The 21504-nt window shown below is 29.8% G+C and overlaps 2 protein-coding genes across 2 annotated transcripts in view; one reads left to right on the top strand and one right to left on the bottom strand.

The window, feature by feature from the left end:
- The window catches only part of Flo2 (flotillin-2), a 390302-nt gene that overhangs the window by 20947 nt on the left and 347851 nt on the right, over positions 1-21504 (top strand). The window lies entirely within an intron of this gene.
- LOC142322663 (glucose dehydrogenase [FAD, quinone]-like) overlaps positions 1-21504 on the bottom strand; it is a 56834-nt gene that overhangs the window by 25646 nt on the left and 9684 nt on the right. The window contains exons 4-5 of the mRNA XM_075361740.1: positions 7345-7600; positions 4616-4705 (exon numbers count right to left, since the gene is read on the bottom strand). Coding sequence (XP_075217855.1) covers positions 4616-4705; positions 7345-7600 — 346 coding nt within the window. The remainder of the gene's footprint in view (positions 1-4615; positions 4706-7344; positions 7601-21504) is intronic.

Raw genomic sequence — 21504 nt, 5'->3', positions numbered from 1 at the left:
TATATATATATATATATATATATATATAAACCTTTGAGCTAACGGTGGTTTTGAGGTCTGTGGGATATGAAATGCAAAGATATGTCAAAATTTTTCAGAAGTATTTTTTTTTTTACAATTTTTTTTTACAATTGGTAGCTTTCTTATGAAATCTACCTAACACAGAGTAGTTTTATTTAGCAAGATTGGATTACTGCATTCAAAGGGAGCTGGTAATTAATAATTGTAATCAGGCAGCTTATGAAATTATTGAGTCCCTTAAAATAGATGCACATACTTGTCATTCATGTTTTTACCATCATTGCATTGAAGACCCACAAGTGTGCATTTACCTTAAAAAGTGTACATTTGTATTTTTTTGTGTTATGAATGTGTTATACATAGTCCTTTTTTGAATGCTTGTACATCAAGATTATTAATATCAATCAAACCTAATTATAAAAAAAACTCACACACACACACACATACAATGATGAAAAAAGTAAAATATTGCCATTTAAATTATAAAATTGAAAATACAAAAAATAATACAGTAAACTTAAATAATATTTACAGAGAAAGAACACTAGAATAGGTGAATTGTGACAGAAATTTCAACAAAAGATTATAATGTAATGAAATATTGTTAAAAAATGATTGCACTGGTGGGGTTATACACCAAAAGTAAAATAGTTTACATTAATTTGAAATTACAGATAAATATTTACATTTATTGAATGGAAGAAGAAAAAGGCTTATTGATTTCGTTAAGTAAAATAAAATGTTTGTAAAAAAACAAATAGTTTAAAAATGGTGGCAGAAATAAAAGTTATATTGAATAGTTAAAAGATTTTAGAAAGTAACTTAATGGAATCTAGGGAATATAACAATAACTGGAAAGGAGGCAATAGGAAAGAAGTTGGATCAACCACTGCAGTGAAGAAATGTAGAAGGCAACAGTGCAAATTAAATTTTTGGGTGTATGAAAAATGCCATGAAAACAGTAACAGAACAAACCATTGATTTCATGAAGAAAAAAGGATGAAGAAGCTATAGGTTATCAGAGAGATGATTGGAAAATGGAAGCCTGAAGAAAATACTAGAATAGGAAGGATGAAGAAACTAAATGGCTGTAGAGAACATTGAGTAATGAATTAAAAATAACACAAAAAACAAAGGAGAAATAGCTTGAAATGAATGCTTAAATACCAAAGATTTAGAAGGAAAAGGATAGGATTTAGTGAAGAAAGAGTATAGCCACTAAAGAAATTGCTTGCAGAATGGCACCAAGTTGCATAACAAGGAAGATGTACTTAAAAGGTGTAAGGTATCTAACAGAAAATCACATGATCTTCCAGTAGAAGATAGATTGAAATGAAAGATGATAAAATAAGAGCAGCAATCCTAAAATTGATAGTTGTTCAAGCAATAAAAGATGCGAAGAATGGAAAAGCTGCTGATAAAGATGATGAATAGAAGTGATTAAAGACTTAATGAAGAAGGATTGAAAGAGATGTTAAAACTATGTAATATAATTTAAAGTTTTAGGGTGTAACTGAAGACTTTCTTAAAACAAATGTGATTCAATCCCCCTAAAAGCATGATGCAAAAGAATGTCATGATTACAGGATAATTAGTTTAATTTCTCATTCACTAAAGATCATTCTGCTAATTCTGAACAGAAGATAGTAAAAAATGGAGGAAATTGTACAGAAAAACAATATGGATTCATATAGGGTAGGAGGCGAGGGATGCAACTAGGCTAATAAAAACTATTTGTGAGAGATGTATTGGAATAAGTGCATGTATTATAGATGTGGTATAAGAATTCAATATCAAATGGAATGAACTAATTGAAATATTAAGAAGCCAAAGAGTAGAATGCAAAGAAAGAAGATTAATTAAAGAATTGTATCCGGTCAGAAAATGGTTATGAAAATAAATGGCGCTTAAACTGAGAGGTTTGATGTAGGAAGAAGAGTAAATTAAGATGCTGCCTATCACCAACCTTGTTTAATTTGCTGAAAATGTGATAAAAATTCTCTTGAAAAAGATAAAAGGGATCAAGTTGGAAGGAAGGAGTAAAATTTTTTTAAGATTCACAGATGACTTGGTTTTTTAGAAGCACAGAATACCCAACAATGATTTCAAAAGTAGAAAACAGAATGACACAATGTAGAATGAAAATGAATGTTACAAAAATTAAAATAATGAGGATGGAAGATAATAAACTATATATAACGTTTGCACAAGAGAAGAAATAATGGAACAAATAAAACAGTACAGATACTGATGTATCATGTTAACAGAAAATTATATTAGTGAAATTGAAATAAAAATAAAAATATATCATGGAATTATTTAACAGAATAAAAATTATTAGACTTGAAAGAGCATCTTGTAAAGTGTTATGTTTGGAGTGTATGTTCTGTGTGGACATGAAACATGGACACTAAGAAAAAATAGTTGGTGAAAGTGTGTAATACAATCTACAAAAGAACACACATTTCAAATGGTGAAGACATTTGAATTGTGGGCACAAGGAGACAGTGGAAGATTAAAAAGACTGACAAAGTGAAAAATCAAGAAGTAATGACGAGAGTTAAGAAAAATAGAAGCTTAATAAGAACTATTCAGAATAGGAAAGCTAACTAAGAAGGCCTTTTTTGTTCTGAAGGTTACAGTGTATGCTCTGTAAAATATGTGTTATTTTCTCCATCTTTGTTTATATGTTGTGTAATTTTTGCTATGGTTATCATAATTTTTAGAATTATAATTAAAGGCTTGCTATCAAATTATGTGTAATTAATGTTCTTCGGAAGAACAAATTTCATTATTTTGGAAGATAGTAATTAACTTGTTTTTTTTTAACTCATAGTGTTTTTTTCATGTTTGACCTCAAATCTTGCATCCTTAATTTAACATACTTCCTGACATTACCTATTGATGAAATTTTACACAGTTACTAAGTTCGGGTAACAATGCAAGATTCCACCATTACTTTTGCAAACATCATCTCGTATGCAGGTAAATTAAGCATGTGGGTGTTAAAAATTTCAAAACATTCAAAACGGCTATGCGAGGGTTTGAGTTCGCAGATGACAAATCCGATAACTATTTGACGTAAAAAAATGACAAAAACTTGGTACAGGAGTTTTTGTTGTTTCGAATTTAACAACATTTCATCATTACTCATATATATATATATATATATATATATATATATATATATATATATATATATATGTATACTGTTACTACATATATGCTGAACTTAATATCAGAGGACGGCAACGGTAACAGCTCAGATGTCAGCAGGAGCACAGTTCTCCCACCATAGCGGCGCTGCAGCCCCACCATTCTCAGGTTCCAATAAAAGAGTGTGCATGAGAGTGAATTTTCAATTCATCGTCGACCATCACCATCGAAGCCAATCGTCGACAACAACAGCCCTTCTCAAAGCTACTACAAGGTTATAAAGTGCCACGTGCCGTCACAGCCATTCGGCAACAATACAATGTCGCCAAATGGCGACAATACATATATATCTCTGTGTATATATATATATATATATATATAGAGAGAGAGAGAGAGATGATTTTTGCCGGGCAGTATGTTGAGACACAGCTCCTAACGATTCACTCGGCTCCGTACCATTCACACAGCTCCTGGTAGTGATGCATTATCAGAGAAAATGAGAAATCCTTTATAAAGACATTTGACGAAAATTGTGATAGTTAAGTAAATGAAATAAAAACTTCACTGTGCGAAAATTTCACTATTTCGTTACTTTGTATAGTAAATATTTGATGGGAAATTTGTGATATTTTATAAATATATTAGAAATTTCAATATATGATGTTATCTTTTGAAATCCAAATTAACCTGCTAATTAAACTCATGCAATGTTTGATAATAGTTTGATTAAATTATGACTGAAAAGTATAAATAACAAGTTAATAGAAATTTTGAAAACTTTTTGTAATATGATTTTGTAATTTTTAATGTTTTTATTTGAAATGTGTTATGATTTTGTACTGTTCAACTTGTTTTTATTTCTTTTTTGTATTTATTTTATTTGGATTGAGTCAACGGAAGTACTGTTATACCCATTTGTCTGTGCTAGATATTTTATAATATAAAGTCATCTATGTGACCAAACTGATGGGGGAATGTTGAGTAACCTGTGGATAAAGCTTCTAAAAGTTAATAATTTATGAGAGTTTGAGTAGTATTTTCTATTTCAAAAAAATTATAATATCTTGTATTAAGCTTATTAAAAGCTGTTTAAAATAAAAAATTTGCTTTGCAAAAGTTTAATTCAAATTATCCAATAATTCTTACTTTTATTACTTTTTCTTATTATTTCTTTTCGTACATTATAAAAAACTTAATTTATATTTCTCACCGGTTTAAAAAGTACACAATATGAAATAGATTTGGGCAATACTTCTGTATATTCAAACTGATAGAAACAGTTGTAAAAATAATTTTAATAACCCAAATGTGCTTTTATTATGATTTCTGACCTTTCAAAGAATGCTTTTAAGATTTTTTTCATTACCATTGTTATGTGGGGATAAGTATTTGTATGATTTATGAAACATTGAAGTAATAATAAGAATATAATACTAACCATGATAACCTGGATTGTGATGAACTATCTCCTTATCTTCATTGTCTTCAGATTTTTTAAAATAATAAAGTACATTTTGAAAATCCCAACCTGTGAATAGAATTAATTGAATTATGATCACTTCAAACTAAACATTGCTTATGTGCAATTCTGAAAATCTGTAATTTATACATGCACAAAAAATCCATTTTATTACATAATAAAGTACAATGGATTCCAATTATAATGCATAGTCATATGTGGACAATAGAACGGACCATGTGACATAGCCAACCATGGTTTAAATGAGGTCAGATGTTTGTATGTTTTACTATTAGTTTCTTCAGACTGTAAATATTACAGTAACTAAAACAAATTAGTTTACATATAGGGTAGAGCACTGTTATTTACTATAAAAATAATATTCTATATCTTACACAAAATATTCACAAATGAATCTCAGGTTTTATACACTCATATACAATATTTAACAAATAGTACTTAAAAGAGTAGGTGACATGAAATTTATTGTTTTATGCATTCAAGTTTCTAATCCTTTAATTTTTTTGGCATTTATTAGATTTTGATTTATATCATTTGTTAGTCTCCAGTCAATACAATATGTCTTCCTTTGATTTGGGACCAGATCAAGAGTGATGGTTGCTGCAGCAGTAAATTAAAAAATAGAAAATACTCAAAAATTGTTTATAAAAATAAAAACATAATTAAGATAAAAAAATTGGCCATTTCAATTGTTAAAACAATTTAGGGATTGGGATTATTTAAATGATGTGGCATAAAGTTTTCATCAGTTGTTTTTATTTTTGCTTTTACAGGTTGAAATGCTCTTTTTATAGATTTCTTAATTGTGTAAAAAAAACTTATAGTCTTTTATTCATCATTTTCCTTATGTATTCATTAATCATTGTCGTTTTACTATCATCATTTTTCTTTTATTTATATTATGTTTCTATTTGTTTTTTTTTTGTATACTAATTCCATCCACCTACTACTGGTGTGAATCTTTAATATTTGAAGTAGCCATCTAGTTTCAGATTTTATTTAAATCTTTTTTGTAAATGGTTTCTGAGTATTTTCTATTTTAAAATTTATTTTAGAACCATTGGCTTTTTTGTATTTACTATTGCTGTGGTTATTCTGTTTCACACATCATAGACAAGGTGGTGACCAATCCCTTTAAAGAAAACCATATTTTTCATTGATTCTTTTGTAATGAAGTTAAGGATTGAATTAGTCAGACTTTTAGGTAGCTGTACAGATAACAAATCTCTTCCAAGACTCCTGTGAAGAAATTCATTGTTTAAAGTCATGTGCCAATTATTCATATCAAGTGGTCTTATTGAAAAATCTTCTTCCTGATTCAGTATTATCTGATGACAGGAGTACCGTTAATTGTTAGTATATTACAATTCACACCACTACTGTTTTTTTGTTCAACAAAAGTAAATGCTCCTGCAACAAAGTTTTCCATTCAAATATAAAAAAATTAATTTATTGAGAGTCAAGCTGATGTTAAAAGTTGCATTGATTCAGAGCCCATATTCTATAATCACATAGATTAATTGAATCATGAACACAGAAGGTCACTTGCTCAATAAAACTTGAAATGTTTCAAGAAATCATTCTTGGTTATTGTTAGTGAGAGCCTGTCAATGCTCATCATCTTCTTTTCATTATAAAAAAACTGTGCAGCTGTTCCCTTAAATCAACAAAACGCTTACTTAAAATGACCAGTTAAAGAAGCACAACAGTTGAAGAAGCAGCTTAGCACAGGTGACCTTGTTAATTATCTTCATATTAGAAAATTGTGTAAATTTTTTTTGGAAGTAATATATATTTTTTTTTTTTTCATTATTTTAAGACTAATTGAAATGTTTATAAACTTCGACATTCATGTTCCATTTCTGGAACTGTCAAACTGTGATTCACTTCATTTGCCTTTTCTTGTTAGCTCTCCTAAAGCAGAGCTTGCCAGTTAATTATGTGGATAAGTTTTTCATATCAGCTCTTCTTAGGCCCAAGCATAAATTGAGTTAACATTTCCATGCATCTGTATTTATTAATATACTGGTTTTACTGAAAAAGATTATTAATTTATTTTTAAATTGACAAAATACTACTGAGTCAAACAAAAACATTTTTGTGTCTCAGAGCACGACAGATGTTCTGAATATACTACATATGGCTTATGAAAAAGGATTTTTCGGTGCTTCTGTTATTGATTTTAATAAAGTAATTCCAATTAAAAAAGCTTGAATTTACAGATCCTTGTTTAAAGTGTACTTAATCATATATTCATTTTTTTTTTTATTAACATCTCTAAAGTAGTTATATTTTACATCAATTTAACTCATTTTATTATTTTATTCATAAACTTATTGTTTTCATCTATTAATACGAATAAAAAACACTTTCCTTTCTTGTTTATTGATTTTGTATTTTAATATGAAACTCTGATTTTGGATTTTTCTTACTCTTAATAAATTTCAGAATAGTTCCTTTTATATACAAAATATATCATATCTATCCATGCTTTATGCAATCAGTATAATACGTTTGTTTTGGTCTGAATAAAATTTCTATTTATTTTAGTGTTCTGAAAATACAAAATACCCATGAACTCATGAATAACAATAAGTCCTGTTGTTTTTAAGGTTTTTTATTATTAGTTTATGGTAGTATCATAAGTACTTAAAGTTTAGGTTAAAATCAATGCTCTTTAATTTTACCTTCATTTCCCATTTCTTCCCACTCATCGTAATCACGAGGATTCCCTCTGGTGTATATCATATAATTAATTGTTGAAGAGCCACCCATAACTTTTCCTCTTGCCCAACCACAACCACCCATCAGTCGTGATCTGCAACTGTGTTTTTCTGGTTGTGTTGTATAACCCCAGTCAATGTTACTTCCTTGCAATATTGGAGCTGCAGCTGGAATGTCTGCTATTTCTGGCTCTTCAATGCCTGCTTCTAGAAGTAACACCTGAAATGTAAAGTTTTTAATTTTGTAACCAATTAACATTTGATCATTTCAACTGTACATTTTCTTGTAGTAGAACTACTATCGCATCTAATGGTATTAGAATAGTATATCTCATGCCTTTGAGGATTAAGATTGGGAGGTGAAACTGCTTTTCTTATTAATTATGGTACAAGAGAAAGTTGTAGAGTTAAGTTCATTTTCTACGCACTTGTATAATAGCACATCATTATTTATGTTTCTATTTCAAAGTAATAACAGTTAATATTTAAGCCACCTAGTTGTATTAATCATTTATTTAAACAAATATTAATTTTATATTTCACTCAGAATAGTTTCCTATAAAAATTCTATCATGACCAAGTATTGTAAGAATGATCATTAGGAGATTCTTATAAACTTATTCAAGTCCAGTATTTTAAATCTGGATTATTAAAAATCTTACATCGAGCGATATTTTATAGTGTAAAATATTTTTTAAATTCTTTTGTAAATCGACAGATTGAAATATTTTTACAAAACTTCTATGAATTCATTATATTTTTACTAATTCCTAGTATTTCAGAGCGGCATAAATGGTTAGTTTTCCTTCCCACAAAGGAGGCCAAACAATCCATTTATATTTTAACATAAATAACTACTCAATAATATCTTCCATTCTCCATCTGTAGTTGGGATCAAATTAATAATAAATTCTAGCCTGGAAGTCCAGAGATGTAACAGCCAACAGTGACACTGGTATATAAGGAGTGAATCTGTCTACAGGAATCCAAATCAAAAAAGTTGCATTATATACTTGTAGTCTTTCAGACTATCTTACCAATTTTCTATTTGTTTTTTAATCAAAACAAAAAGAAAATTCATAATTTCAAAAAGGCTAATGCTACATAACTTTATAACATGCCTCCTTTTTTATATTCCTTGGCTCAGATTTCACCTCACCTGCTGAATTTTTGTAGTTTCTTCAACACATACTAATATCTTTTTTCTTATATGTGTTGGTTTGTTTCAAACAAGCTGTTTTGTTTGCAACCATCATTCAAGACATGTATTCTTTGTCTGGACTTTAGTTTGTTAACATAATAGGATGTTGTTTCATACTGTTTCTGTTAAATTATGTTACGTGTTCTGTAATAGTTGAAGAGGTTTTATAATTCACCAGAATGCAAAATTGGATTAGGTTAAGCCAATTCATATAGTTTACTCGGTATGTGTGCAGTAACTGCACATATAAAATCACTGACAAAATCATGTATTGCATTATATGCAGGGATGCTATATTGTGCTTAACCACTCTATCACTCTATCAGTTTTCTTAATTGTATCAAAGTGCAAAGGATATGTTCAAGAAATCCTATTTATAAGGTATCAAAAATGTTTGATCATTAAAATCTATCACAATGGATGTAAAATAATAAGAACAAAAAACCTCTTACTTAATACTCCAAATTTATTTTGTCACCTAAAGACTAGTTTTTATTTAGAAATAATTTTTCAAACTAGAATATTTTATTTTTTATGAACATTATTTGCAATCGATGCTAATACAATTCATTTTTATACATCATTCGTGCATTTTTCTGGCATAATACACATCATACCAATTTAATATTACTTTCTGCCATGTTTTGAAATCCATCAAGAAGATGATTGTTCAAACACACCAGTGTTTTTAAAATTCAGACTGACTTGACAAAAGTCATGGATTCTTTGTCAATCCACATACAAAGTTTCCAGGCAATGCTGAGCAAAACACTCAAGAAAAAGCTGCTAGTACATTAATTGAACACAGGTGACATGTTATGTCCTGTTTTCCTTTTTCTTGTATATGTTTTCACTTCTATGATCACACACTAGAGTGTGGTCAACATTTTTAAAGTAACTGCATTTAATTAAGTATAATTTGCTCTAGTGATATAGATTTCTACAGTCACAGAATCAACAATCTTACGTACAATTAGATGTAAAAAATAATTAGTCAGTAGCAGAGCCATATTGGTTTGTTTTTTCAGATTATTTTTTTACCGAAAAAAGTTTTTTTAAAAATTTTAATAAATATCTCGCCTGTTTTTCACTTTCATTTTGAATTTTCTTCTATGCATCTTATAATTTATTACATTCCATTTTTTGTATTTTACTCAAATTTCTTTTCAGCTGTTGTAGTAGCATCTTTATAGTGCACTTGGACTCATGCTCTTACTATCCTTTTATCTATCTACCATGTATAAACTAGTTAGGAACTTTCTTTCATAATTTCTACACTTTGTCCCAGCATTTGTTTTCCTTACGGATTGTATCTTTCAAATTGTTTCTGTTAAATTATGTTGTAAGTTTTCTCAGGAAGGAAACTGAGTAAATTCTATTCATACGAGTATATTTTATATTGTTAAAGTAGAGTATTTTTTTATAGACAATATGTTGGTGGGACAAAGTTAATGTTATTTGTTGTGTTTAATCACCACACTTGTGGTTAAGTTATGAAGACGGTTAGATGATGACAGTGAATTAGGCCATGTAGGTGGTACAATATTATTTTACTGTACAGTTTTAGTAATGAATAAAGTATTATACACGTAGCTATATTAGTCTATAGCATCTACAGTGGATGACATTAGGGCCTTCGTACTTGATGATGTACTTGGATAATTAACATTTCTTAACATATTTATGGTTTGTAAGTTAAATGTAGTATTGAGATATATGTGTTTTGTAAGTATAATGTAACGATTTTTCGTAGCTAAATATCTAAGATTGAGGAGGCCTCTTTAAACTTGCACAGTACGCTAAAAAGATATGCATCTTAATAATCTAAATTCTACCTGTGTACAGGACTGTGTTGTTTGTTTCGCCGGTATAGCGAATACGAGTTTCTTGAAATCTATTCCAAACAGAAATTATACATAATATATTATTAGAGACACTAGGAACTTCCAATAAACAACCCGTATGTTCCTCATCTGATGTTGATCGCATCGGTCTTAGCAGCCATTATTTGCAGTCTAAAGACGTTCACTAGAAATTACCGTACTTTCTAGTTTAACAATTTAGATTTAACTTACAACTGAATATAAGGTTGAAATCGATGAATAAAATTAACTTTTTAATTTTTATTTTTTTATTACTTATTATTTTATTAAAGTAACACATTATTTTCTTTAAAGTATCAAATTTTCATTACAGATTCACTGAATAAGCTGTCCATCGTACAGTTAGTTATAAAAATATTGACAGTTAGCGCTGCAGTAACTATCTGTTCTTGAGCTATTAGCAGTATGTTAAATAAAAATACTACCTTAGAAACTTAATATAAATAATGAAATCATTCTTTATTATCATCGTTCCATATTGTAAAGAAAATAAGTCTGCTCGTATCGAACACAGAATTAATGAAAAGAAAGAAATCCTTAATAATATTTATTCGGGGTGTATTACTTCTAAGGTGGGGAAGATTTGGAACCTACAAAATACAGTAGGCAAAGGGACTGACATTAATGAAATTTGCGCCCTTACATGATCGGGTAAAGTAAAATACGACTTGTCCTAAAAATGTGAGGAATTAGAATTAGGCAAATTACCAAAATGATTTCGATAAACTTTACAGTTACTAAGCTCATTATATGTACTGGATTTTCAGCCGGTGTTGATTTGGTTATTTGAAAAATATAACCAAATGAGGATGGTTTTTCGTTTATATTTGTAATGGAAATCTTTGTAAAGGAAAATAATGTTTGTAGGGGTGAGTTTAGCTTGCGTTGTTTCTCTTGCCATGTCGCTTATGTAAGCATTAAGTATCTTTATTAATTTAATCGTTGCAATTATTTTCATTCGATTTATATTGTAGATCTCCCTATCCACTGAAATGTCCTTCAGAATAAAGTTTCACACATACTCTGGGATTTATGGTCTGTTGTTAATTAACAGTCAGTGAAATAGGTTTTTTATCCAGTTTTTTTTTACTTTCCTGGCATTATAGATCTAGATATTACTGCAAAAAGGAAGATATGATAATCAATAAAAAAAATGGGGTATGGATTTTTTTAAATTTCTCGACGTTTCATCCTCCAGGGATCCCGAAAAACAAAAAAAAAACGAATTGGGGGTAATGTTCGCAGGATGTACGTGTGTTGGCGTTTGAAGCTATACCTTTTGATACGATAAACCGATTTTTATTAAATTCGGTACAGACACTCGTGTATATAGGGCAATTTGTCGGTAAAAGTTTGGAGTCAATATATCCAGGGAGTGGGGTAGGTAGTTTCTTTTTTTTGGGGTCAGTTTTCTCAAAATTTTGCTAACATAACTCTACATTAATTAGGCTCAGTACATCCGTACATGCTTATCTTACCGTTTAAAAAAAAATTTCCCCTGAATTCTCCCGCTTCCTCAAAAATAAAAAAAGCTATCTTTTTATTTATTGCATATTTTTCAACCGATGTTGTTTTATTGTCTTCCTTCCTAAGCACAGTAATAAAGCAAGTAGCCCAAAAAATTACTTTGGGGACTATACTGGAGGTGGGGGAGCCGATCAAAGTTTTAAAACATAGATTTTTTAATCTTTAAAATTTGTTTTGGTTTATTTAAGCTTTTAATAAAAATATTACAATAAAATTTTATCATAATTCACACACACACACCCAAAAAAAAGAAATCTTAGGTAACTTTTTATCGATTGTACATTTTTCAGTGGATTTTTTTTAGTTTCTTCTATTCGACCTAGCAAACGTAGAAACGGTTTACTTGGAAGGTGATTTTGGGGGTAGGGCAGCAGAAAAAATTAAGAAATATAGATTTTTTAAAAATTGTATAAACTATTTCATGCATCATTATTTTTTCGCTACATAAGAGTAAATAACCAAAGTTTGAATCGAAGACGCTCATGGCCGGTTACGTCGAGATTATTCTTCTGCGTGAACGTTAAACATGGAATTTGGGGAGGAAGAAGGCTGGAAGAATTTGAAATACAGAAATATATGAGAGGTAAAAATTAAGCGAATAAAAAAAAAGAATACTCGAGTAGGGTTAATAGATAAAAAAGGATAATCGGAAAAATTCAGAACAGGAAAGCCAAACCGATCAGAATGCGTCATGAAGAGTAGAAAGGTCGATTAAAACAGTCTGAATACGTTCTCTAAAAATTACCGTAATTCTAGTCTACAATTTAACTTTACCTTACTGCTAAATATAATACTGAAATCGATGAATAAAATTAACTAAATATATACACATGTTATTTATTATTTTTCTTTTAGCGATCCGATTAGATTTTCGTTATTAGATTTACTGAATGAGCTGTCCGTTATAGAATTAGCTATAAAAACGTTGACAGGTGGAGTAATATATTAATTAAAAATATATCTAAAGAAAATACTGTCTAAAGAGGACAAGAGTAGAAATTTTACACGACCTAAAAGGAAATGAACGTTATCTGGAAAGTTTCCTTGGAAAGAGAATAGAACGGAGGATATGATGCAAGGGACCTGGTTAGTGATGGTGTAAGAGCTGGAGATGAGTGTCGCCTAAGAAACATTTCTTCGGATTGTTTTGTTTAAAATAATGTTTTTACATCCATCATATTTTGAATGATTTACTATAATGTAAAATATGATAATACTATGTAATCGTTGTGTTTTCGATCATTCATGAGAATTATGAAAAAAGTGCACGTGGATCGGTTCGGTTAAGCGTTGTTCTATATCGTTGTAAGTTGATTTATGTCGATAAGAAATAATATTATTTACATCATTTGCTGCTGATTAATGCGGAAGTATATAAAATATATGAAGCGGATCTTTTTTTTTATTGTACTTAGTCTGAAATTATTGTTCCGTGACGCCGATCTACTGTCACTCGTTTAATGGATCTTGACATCACATTAGGAGAATTATTCTTACCTCGATTATAGCTGTGTACACTCCCATAATTCTGTGTTTTACTTTCTGCTGGAATTATAGACTATTTATTGCATCCAGTAAATTTATTTTAATCTCATAAGAAATACATACAATTTTGCGGTCATAATTTTTTTGCATTAGTTTTCAGACACGATGCGATTACACTGAAGCCTACAAGCATTGTCGTAAAGCGTCAAAACAGAAAAGAATGCGTTACCAAAAGAGAAACATATACCAAATAAATTGTTATAATAGAGTAAACAATCAGAAGAGAAATGTCGGACCAGATTAATATATTTAGGCGCTTTTGTCACTTACACCTAGACGAAAATAATAATTTATTTGAGAAAAATTGAAGAATATTAAACTTATCTAGCCATAGAACACGTAACTACAGGATTGTAAGAATGCAGAACTTGTGTACATACATACATAAGTACAAGCACCGAGAGAGCGTGAGAGTTTAAAAGGTGTGCGTATTTGTGTGTGATTTTTATTTATTTTTATAATTTTATCGTCGAATAAATCATTTTAGAGTGGATCGGATACATTCCTCCACATATTTTAGTGGATATTCATCGGTTCGATTTCTTACTTTTATAAGAAAAAATATTTGTGTTTTGGTGAAAAATAGTGAAAAATACCCTATTTTCCTTGCCCGACTTCGGATATACCGATTATCTACCGAATGAATAACATAATTGGTGTTATCTACAAAAGTTTACAGTTTGTTGTTTTTAGGTCAAGCATCCAGAAACTTAAAAGTTTTAATGTGGTTTTACATAGTAATTTTTATTCGTCTAAAAGTTTAAAACCTATCGTTTGATGGCTTACAGACCCGTATAATTTTAGTATTTTAACATACAAAGAGCTTACATTTCGGCTTTCATTTTAGAAATAGTGGATCGAGGACTTCACATCGATATAATGTTAAATTGTTATTACAATAATCCTTTAAAGAAATTTGTACGCAGGGTGATTAACACTGAGTCTCCACGTAATCAAAATCTGGGGTATCTTTTTAGATACCGTAGATATTTTTACTTCGTTTACCAAAACGATCGTGTACTGGTTTTATATAAATAAATATTTCCAGATTGAAGAAGCTGTTTGTTGAAAATCGGTCGATCAATGTAAAATCGTTGATTCAATAACGCTCCTACCGGACGAGGAAAATGAGAAAATATTAGTTATTATGCAGTTAGTAGGTCATTAATTTCATTTTTTTGCGCGTTTCACGCGGGTGTAAAGTAGAACTAGGTTAAAACCTAGTAAAAAGGTTGCTTTTCTTTACTGTTTTGAAGTATAAATCTCAGGGAAATTAAATTTAATAGATTAACGGATATCTGTTAGTGAATAAAGTAATACTACCCTTGAATTTTATCGTTATTATGAAGCTTGAAACTTATCGGCAAAGACTAGACAAGTGGATAATACTTTACAACTGCCTTAATATTAAAGAAAGCCGCCAATGATCTATGGAATATACCAAAAGGTTTCTAATAGTTATTTTCAAAACTGATTTTTTTATATCATTAATTCTTTTCCCGGGAAGCCTTTTTTTTTCTTCTTTACTTCAACGATCTGTTATAATTTTTTCTGAAGGAAGACTTTCTTTATACTGTAATCTGTATAGTTTTTTTACATTTTTTCTGCTTCACTAACCTTTCTATTTTCCTTGTTTCCTTAATGTTTTCAACTACACAAACTAATTTTCTCAAATTCTTTTCATGTGTTCTGTTACAAGTTGTATTCTTTTATTTACACCAGATAAGTAATTTCTTACTCGTGTAATCTAATTTGCGTTTAATTTTTATTTTGAATTTAATTGGTTTTTCCTAGTAGTGAGTTCCTTCGATTCAAAAACTTAATGCAAATTATTCTTAGTCCATTCTAAAGAACAGTAGTTCATTTTTAACAAAATTTAATATTTCCGATGTAAATTGAAGGAAAACAAGCCAAACTATCTATCAAAAATTCATTTTTTTATAATGTAGTATCTAATATAGATTCATTTTAATAAGGTAAGACAATTGCACGTAACAACATGTATTGAAAAACTTTGGTTGTCGTAAGCGTTTACTACTTCAGAAGGCTACATGTTATTAAACGAGTACATGCATAAAACACGCGTGTACGGTATTCCACGTGTATTTTTTTTTAATCTATTGCAATATTTCTTTTTTATATGATCGATTGGCAATCATAATGCAGAAGCGTAGTACCGATTTCGTTTTTCGGCATCGATTTCCTGAATTTTACAATTAAATATTATAGAAAATCATTCGCTTTTTTATGTACATAGTCTCAAATGTTGTTTACGCCTTCGATACTGTTTGACGTTACAAGTCACGTTTTTTTTTTAATTTAAATTTAAATCTTCGATTTAACTTTCTGCATATTCTAATTTTTAAGCGTGGTCTTCGTCGGGAACTCTATAAAAAATGTCCTCCGGCTGTTTTCCACGTTTTCAGCACCGTGTTTTATCTCTTCAACCGATGAAGCGTCTTTTATGTTTCTTTAAATCGTTTAGGTTAAACATAAAGTCTGCTTCGATTAGTTCTGGTAGAACAGAAAACTAATATTTAAATCGGTTGTTAAATTATTATTATTTTTTTTTTTTTTGTTTAAACTTACAATTCTCTTTTTTATCTAGTTATTTACTACTCGGGAAAAATGTTTTGTCTATTTTACCGATGTTATGGAGAAAAAATTGAGCCTTAAAGTTATCTTCCTCAGGTTGATAGTACAAGTAGTAACAATAACGGTCAGGGGAAACAAAAAAATTAGTAATAAATAAATAATTTCCGTAAGCTGGAGTAGATCGGACAATCTGATCGGGTCGTCTTTCAAACCGACAAAAATTTCGTGTGACGTATTCCCACGACCGAAGTTAGAGTTTTATATACTTCGATCCGTTTTATTAAATCGTAATTTTCCTTACCGGTTGAGCTAATGAAAAAGCGCTTAACATTTTCCTTAATTGTTGTGAGCCGACAGGATCCAGACTCTATCTAAATCCCTCGAGCTTTTTATTCGCCCTAAGAAGTAGAACACTTAAAAAACTAATTTATAACAGAATATTTTATTTTTTGAGAAAGTTAAATTTTTCATCCGTTCCGATTAATAAAATACGTTTTGAAAGCAAACGGTCTTAATAAGCATTGCGGAAATTAATATAAATGATCTTTTTATATTAAAAGGAGAACCGAATTTTCCTTGTTCAGGAATCGGAGCGGCCAGAGGTTATCGCTGCTTTTCGTAATCGGTCGTTTGAAATCACATGTGAACAAGCGCTGGGTAATTTTATTCAAAATAACGTTCTTCAAATTTTAAATAGTACATATTCATTTATAAAAGAAAAAAGAAAAACATTTGTAATTCAGAGAACGGTCGAATGAGTCGCACGATAGACCGGAAATATCCGAGATATTTTATGCACTTTTAATTAGGTAGAACGTGCAAAAAGCTACGTTTCTTGTTTGTAAAGTGATACTAAACGTGTAGTCTATGTTTTGGATTCACTTGGGCTGATTCTGATCTGTTTTTAAATTTTAATGCTTTCACCGAGTGAAATGTTTGAAAACAGTGTTAAATACTCGTTTTATAGAATGTCTTAAATACGTTTCTGTAGAATCAATTTACGGTAAATATTACCCTAGTGTATAAACCGTGCACTCACCTTCTACTGAATAATTCGTTTCTGTCCTTAAAAATTATTTGTAGTTGAATCGATGGGAATGAGACAAATGGTGTTCACCTTTTGCCATTTCCTGCCGACATCGTATATCTTCGGTTAGAAAATTAATTTGTTTTGCATGTACCAATTCTTATAGCTCATTTATACATTGCCCTGCCTATTATTAATTATTGTTAATATGTCTCAGATAGGATTGTATTTAAAATCTATCGCTTTGTACCGCTTTCTACGCTGTAGATCCAGAAAATAGCAATAAATGAGGTTAGTATTTGACGGCTCTCTTTGTTTGTGATAAGCATATCGTTACGTATTAGAATGAGGTAAACTAGAACGGTCTATCGAAGGAGATACAATAACTGTATCTCCTTGTCTGTTTGCTTTTTCACAATTTCTCATTATTGAGAAATTGTGAAAAAGCAAAAGCAAACTTTTCTCATTATGAAATAATGAGAAATTGTGAAAATCTTTTCACAATTTTTATTTTCATTTTCTTAAAAATGTTTATAAAATATTTTTTCTTTTAAAATTATTCAGTAATATATCGATTAACCTGTAACTGTGAAACATCTGAGTTTGTATCGTATCTCTGAGGGAGCTGGAAACACTTACTAACAGAAAATTCAGGTAACGCAAACAAACTTTTTCCAACGTTTTTGAAAATAATACAAACGATCTGGCTTACGCATTCAGAATTTAAATGAATGAAATAAAGCATACAAGCGTTATATATATTAATACGATCGTTTACGTCAAATTAGGTGCCTCTATTCTTCACGCTAATCATATCTCGGCTGAAAAATGTTCAGAAAGCTTTGGAATTGTATTTGATTCTCCCCAACGATCCCAATTTTAAATTCCCTCCTCCTTATGCTGTAACACCTCCGGGCGAGAATTTAATGGAATATTTCTCATCGAGCTCAGTTTTTTACCGTTCGGAGGATATTCACGAGAATTGAAATACAGTTTTATAAAATTATTCACTAAAATATAATTTTTATATGTATGTAGAAAGAACCCGTTAAAAATAGTTTATGCTTTATAAAATACGTAAGAAAGAAATTATCTTTCATAAAAAATTTATTTCGAATTCTGCGTTAACATTTTCCATCAAAAAATTCTTCCGATCTCCCAGAATTTTTTTACTGCCAGATTTAAAAACGTATTGAAATATTTTCAAATTTTTATGTTTATAAATTTTGACGAAGAATGTAAAATATGTGAGCGAATGGGGATGGAAATTTTATCTTAGACGTATTGTCGCGTGTTCGCGGCTCGATCAGGATATTGAGAGATTGACAATTGAAAATGTTTATATAATTACAATTTATTGGTTTAATAAATTAGATGAAACAAGACAAATCAATAATAATCACAATGATAATAGTAATAATAGTAAGCGTCAATAATAACTCACAATAATAATTAGAATAATGACAATAATAAATAAACAAATAATGATCGTAGTAATCACAACCGCAGCAATAATAATAATAATAAACTGTGGTTACATACAAAACAGAATTTAAAGTAATCGTAATAAAATATATTTATTTTCTATAATTCAAATAAGTATAATAGTATGTTGTATATATCGTACATTTAACCTTTTAAAGAAGGCGTTTGTCAAATGTTTTCATTCTAAAGTAAACGGTTTACATCGATGATGCAAATCGGTAGATGGAATCATTGGATCGAAGACGCACAGTATTGTACAACATATCTCGTGGTACGTAAAAGATTTCTTCCCTAATCTTTTGTTTTAAGCTACCAATATCTTGCGGGAAACTCGAATAAATTTTACTGTTCAAGTATTTCTGTAGAAAGAAGTCGCATACTGACAGATGGGGAGATCTTGCCGGCCGTAGCATATTATCACCACGAGAAATGAGTGTTCGGAAAACGTAGTAGAAAGGAGTTCATCTAGTTTTTGAAAGCGTACACCGTCTCGTTGAAACCGGTTCACACGTTTTGTAAAGTCTATCTCATCAGTAAAAATAGTTTGAATCGTGTGTAAGTTCTGTTCTGTCATGGGCACTACCCGCGCGGTCGTGACACCTGAGATGGAAGTGCATACGAAATACCTGTTTAACAGATTCATAAGTGTCATTAGTTTTATAAAACGCTTTTATACTGTGAACTTCATCACAGTCGTAACGTCGTGTAAACTAGCTTAAGCGTTTTTCTGATAGATAGCAGTACCTCCTATTTTGTTGTCGCCCATTATCTCTAGTTAATCCGTTACATTTAAATAAAAGTTCCGAAAAGTTCAACTTTTCACTCTGAATTAGAAACGCACCCTTTTTTTCTAATAAAAACTATAGATAGACGAGCTTTATCGTCCTCATCTGTTATACAGTTATTTACCTCGTTGAAAAACCTGCTGTCTGGTGAATGGATATCTCTGCTCAAAAAGGTTAAAAAATAATAAAACAACTTTTTCAGTGATAACCTGATTTCATACTGGGAAAAGACCACAAATACCCTTAATTAGTGATTTATGAATTTGATTTTGTTTAACAAACCGTTTATTTATAATTCTTTTATCCTGTTTAATTTTATTTTATTTCCACTTCAAATCTTTTATTAATATTGTACTTCTGTTGTGACTGATAATATCTACAAATTGGTAAAAGTTTCAAATAGCAGCTTTTTTTTTTCATGTTTGATGGTAATTTGAACTGAACTGAAAGTATGATCGAATAGAAATTATTTCACAATAAGAAGAGTACGAGTATTCTTTTTTTTATCTAATGTGAGTAGAGCATTACTTCTGGTCGGTCAACTTTTCACTTCTTCAAGGACAGAATAATTAGTAGCGATGCTTGAACAGGATCGCACAATTGTGGCTGTAGGGCGTGATGTAGTCGACCTTCTTTTTCAAAAAAAAAAAACAGAAAAAATACAAAAAAAACGATCGCTAACGATCCTTGGAACTCCTGAAATTATACAAAGATAAACTCTTTTTTTCACCACCTGAAATGGATTTTTTCATTTCTTAACATCCTTTTTTACTCTTTTTGCTGATAATGTTTTATCTATTACCGAAAATTTACTTGCAGGATTAAAAGGATTATAAAACTAGCGGTTCAGAAAATCCTTCATTAGGTAAATTTTTAATTGTAAAAATGAATAAAAGCTATTGTAATGCGCTTCTTAGTAAACGTATTACTGCTGTACCTTATGTAAAATAAAATATTCGAGCGGACGCATCGCTTGCTTACTTCGCCAATGCTACTCTAAACCTCTGAACTATGCTGCAGGATGCTTAAAAAAAATATACATTACTTTCTTAGTTCTTCCGATTTTTAACTTAGAATATAGTTTTACATCTGTCTGAATAGTACTTATTGTTATTAAGAAAAGATTATTTTCTTAATCTCAAATATTAATGAAGCATTTAGTTCTTATTTTAACCGATATGACTGCAAGAATAATTAACATAGATTAAAACAAAAAAAAAAACAAAAAAAAACGCTTGAAGTACATAAAAAGTATGAAATATGAATAAATAAAATGAGCGACAAGAAACATTGACTTTGGCTGTAAGTTGTATTTATGTACGATTAAAATCATGAGGAGAAAATTATTTGATCTCCGACTTATTGAAAGCGTTATTTCACACGATTGGTTAAATGTTATTTACTTGATTTTTATGATTCATTATATGAACGTAAGACTGAAAATAGTTTTAATCAATTTTTAAGTGACATTTTAAAATAGTTCAAAATGCAGAATACGAATTAAGTACAATACAACACGTATTATCAAATATAAAATTAATATTGCAGAGGCCAATGCCGACTAGGAGTAGTAGAGCCGTCTTAAGTTAAGTAAATGGGTAAATATTATAGTTTATAGAATAAATGAAATAACCGTAATGGATTGTTATGATGATCTACGACGTATCTAAAAGACAGTAGTAAACAATAACAATAATATTACTCTAGCAATTTCATTTATTTTAATGTGTTAAATATTGTCGATTTTAAAAATGCAATACTCATGTAATTTTCTGATTTCACATAAAGTAAACTGAAGTTAAGCATCATTACTGTATGTTACTTATTTGGTTTATACTACTGGACCAAAAAGAGTTAGGTAACGAAAATTAAAAAATAAATAAATAAACAACTATAACAATTCACATCTGCGTGGATTTTGAATTGAAAGAGTAAGTTGGGACAACTTTGTACACATGTGCTTTCTACCTCGTTGTAAGCTAGTAACGAATCCAGTTCGGATAGCAACAATTGAGCGCTAGTGGGATCAAGAAGATATTTAATATATCATCGTTATCAAATATTTATTATGTCCGT

The sequence above is a fragment of the Lycorma delicatula genome, chromosome 4, assembly GCF_047948215.1.
Source record: "Lycorma delicatula isolate Av1 chromosome 4, ASM4794821v1, whole genome shotgun sequence".
NCBI lineage: Eukaryota > Metazoa > Arthropoda > Insecta > Hemiptera > Fulgoridae > Lycorma > Lycorma delicatula.
This window is presented reverse-complemented; position numbering and strand designations above follow the sequence as displayed.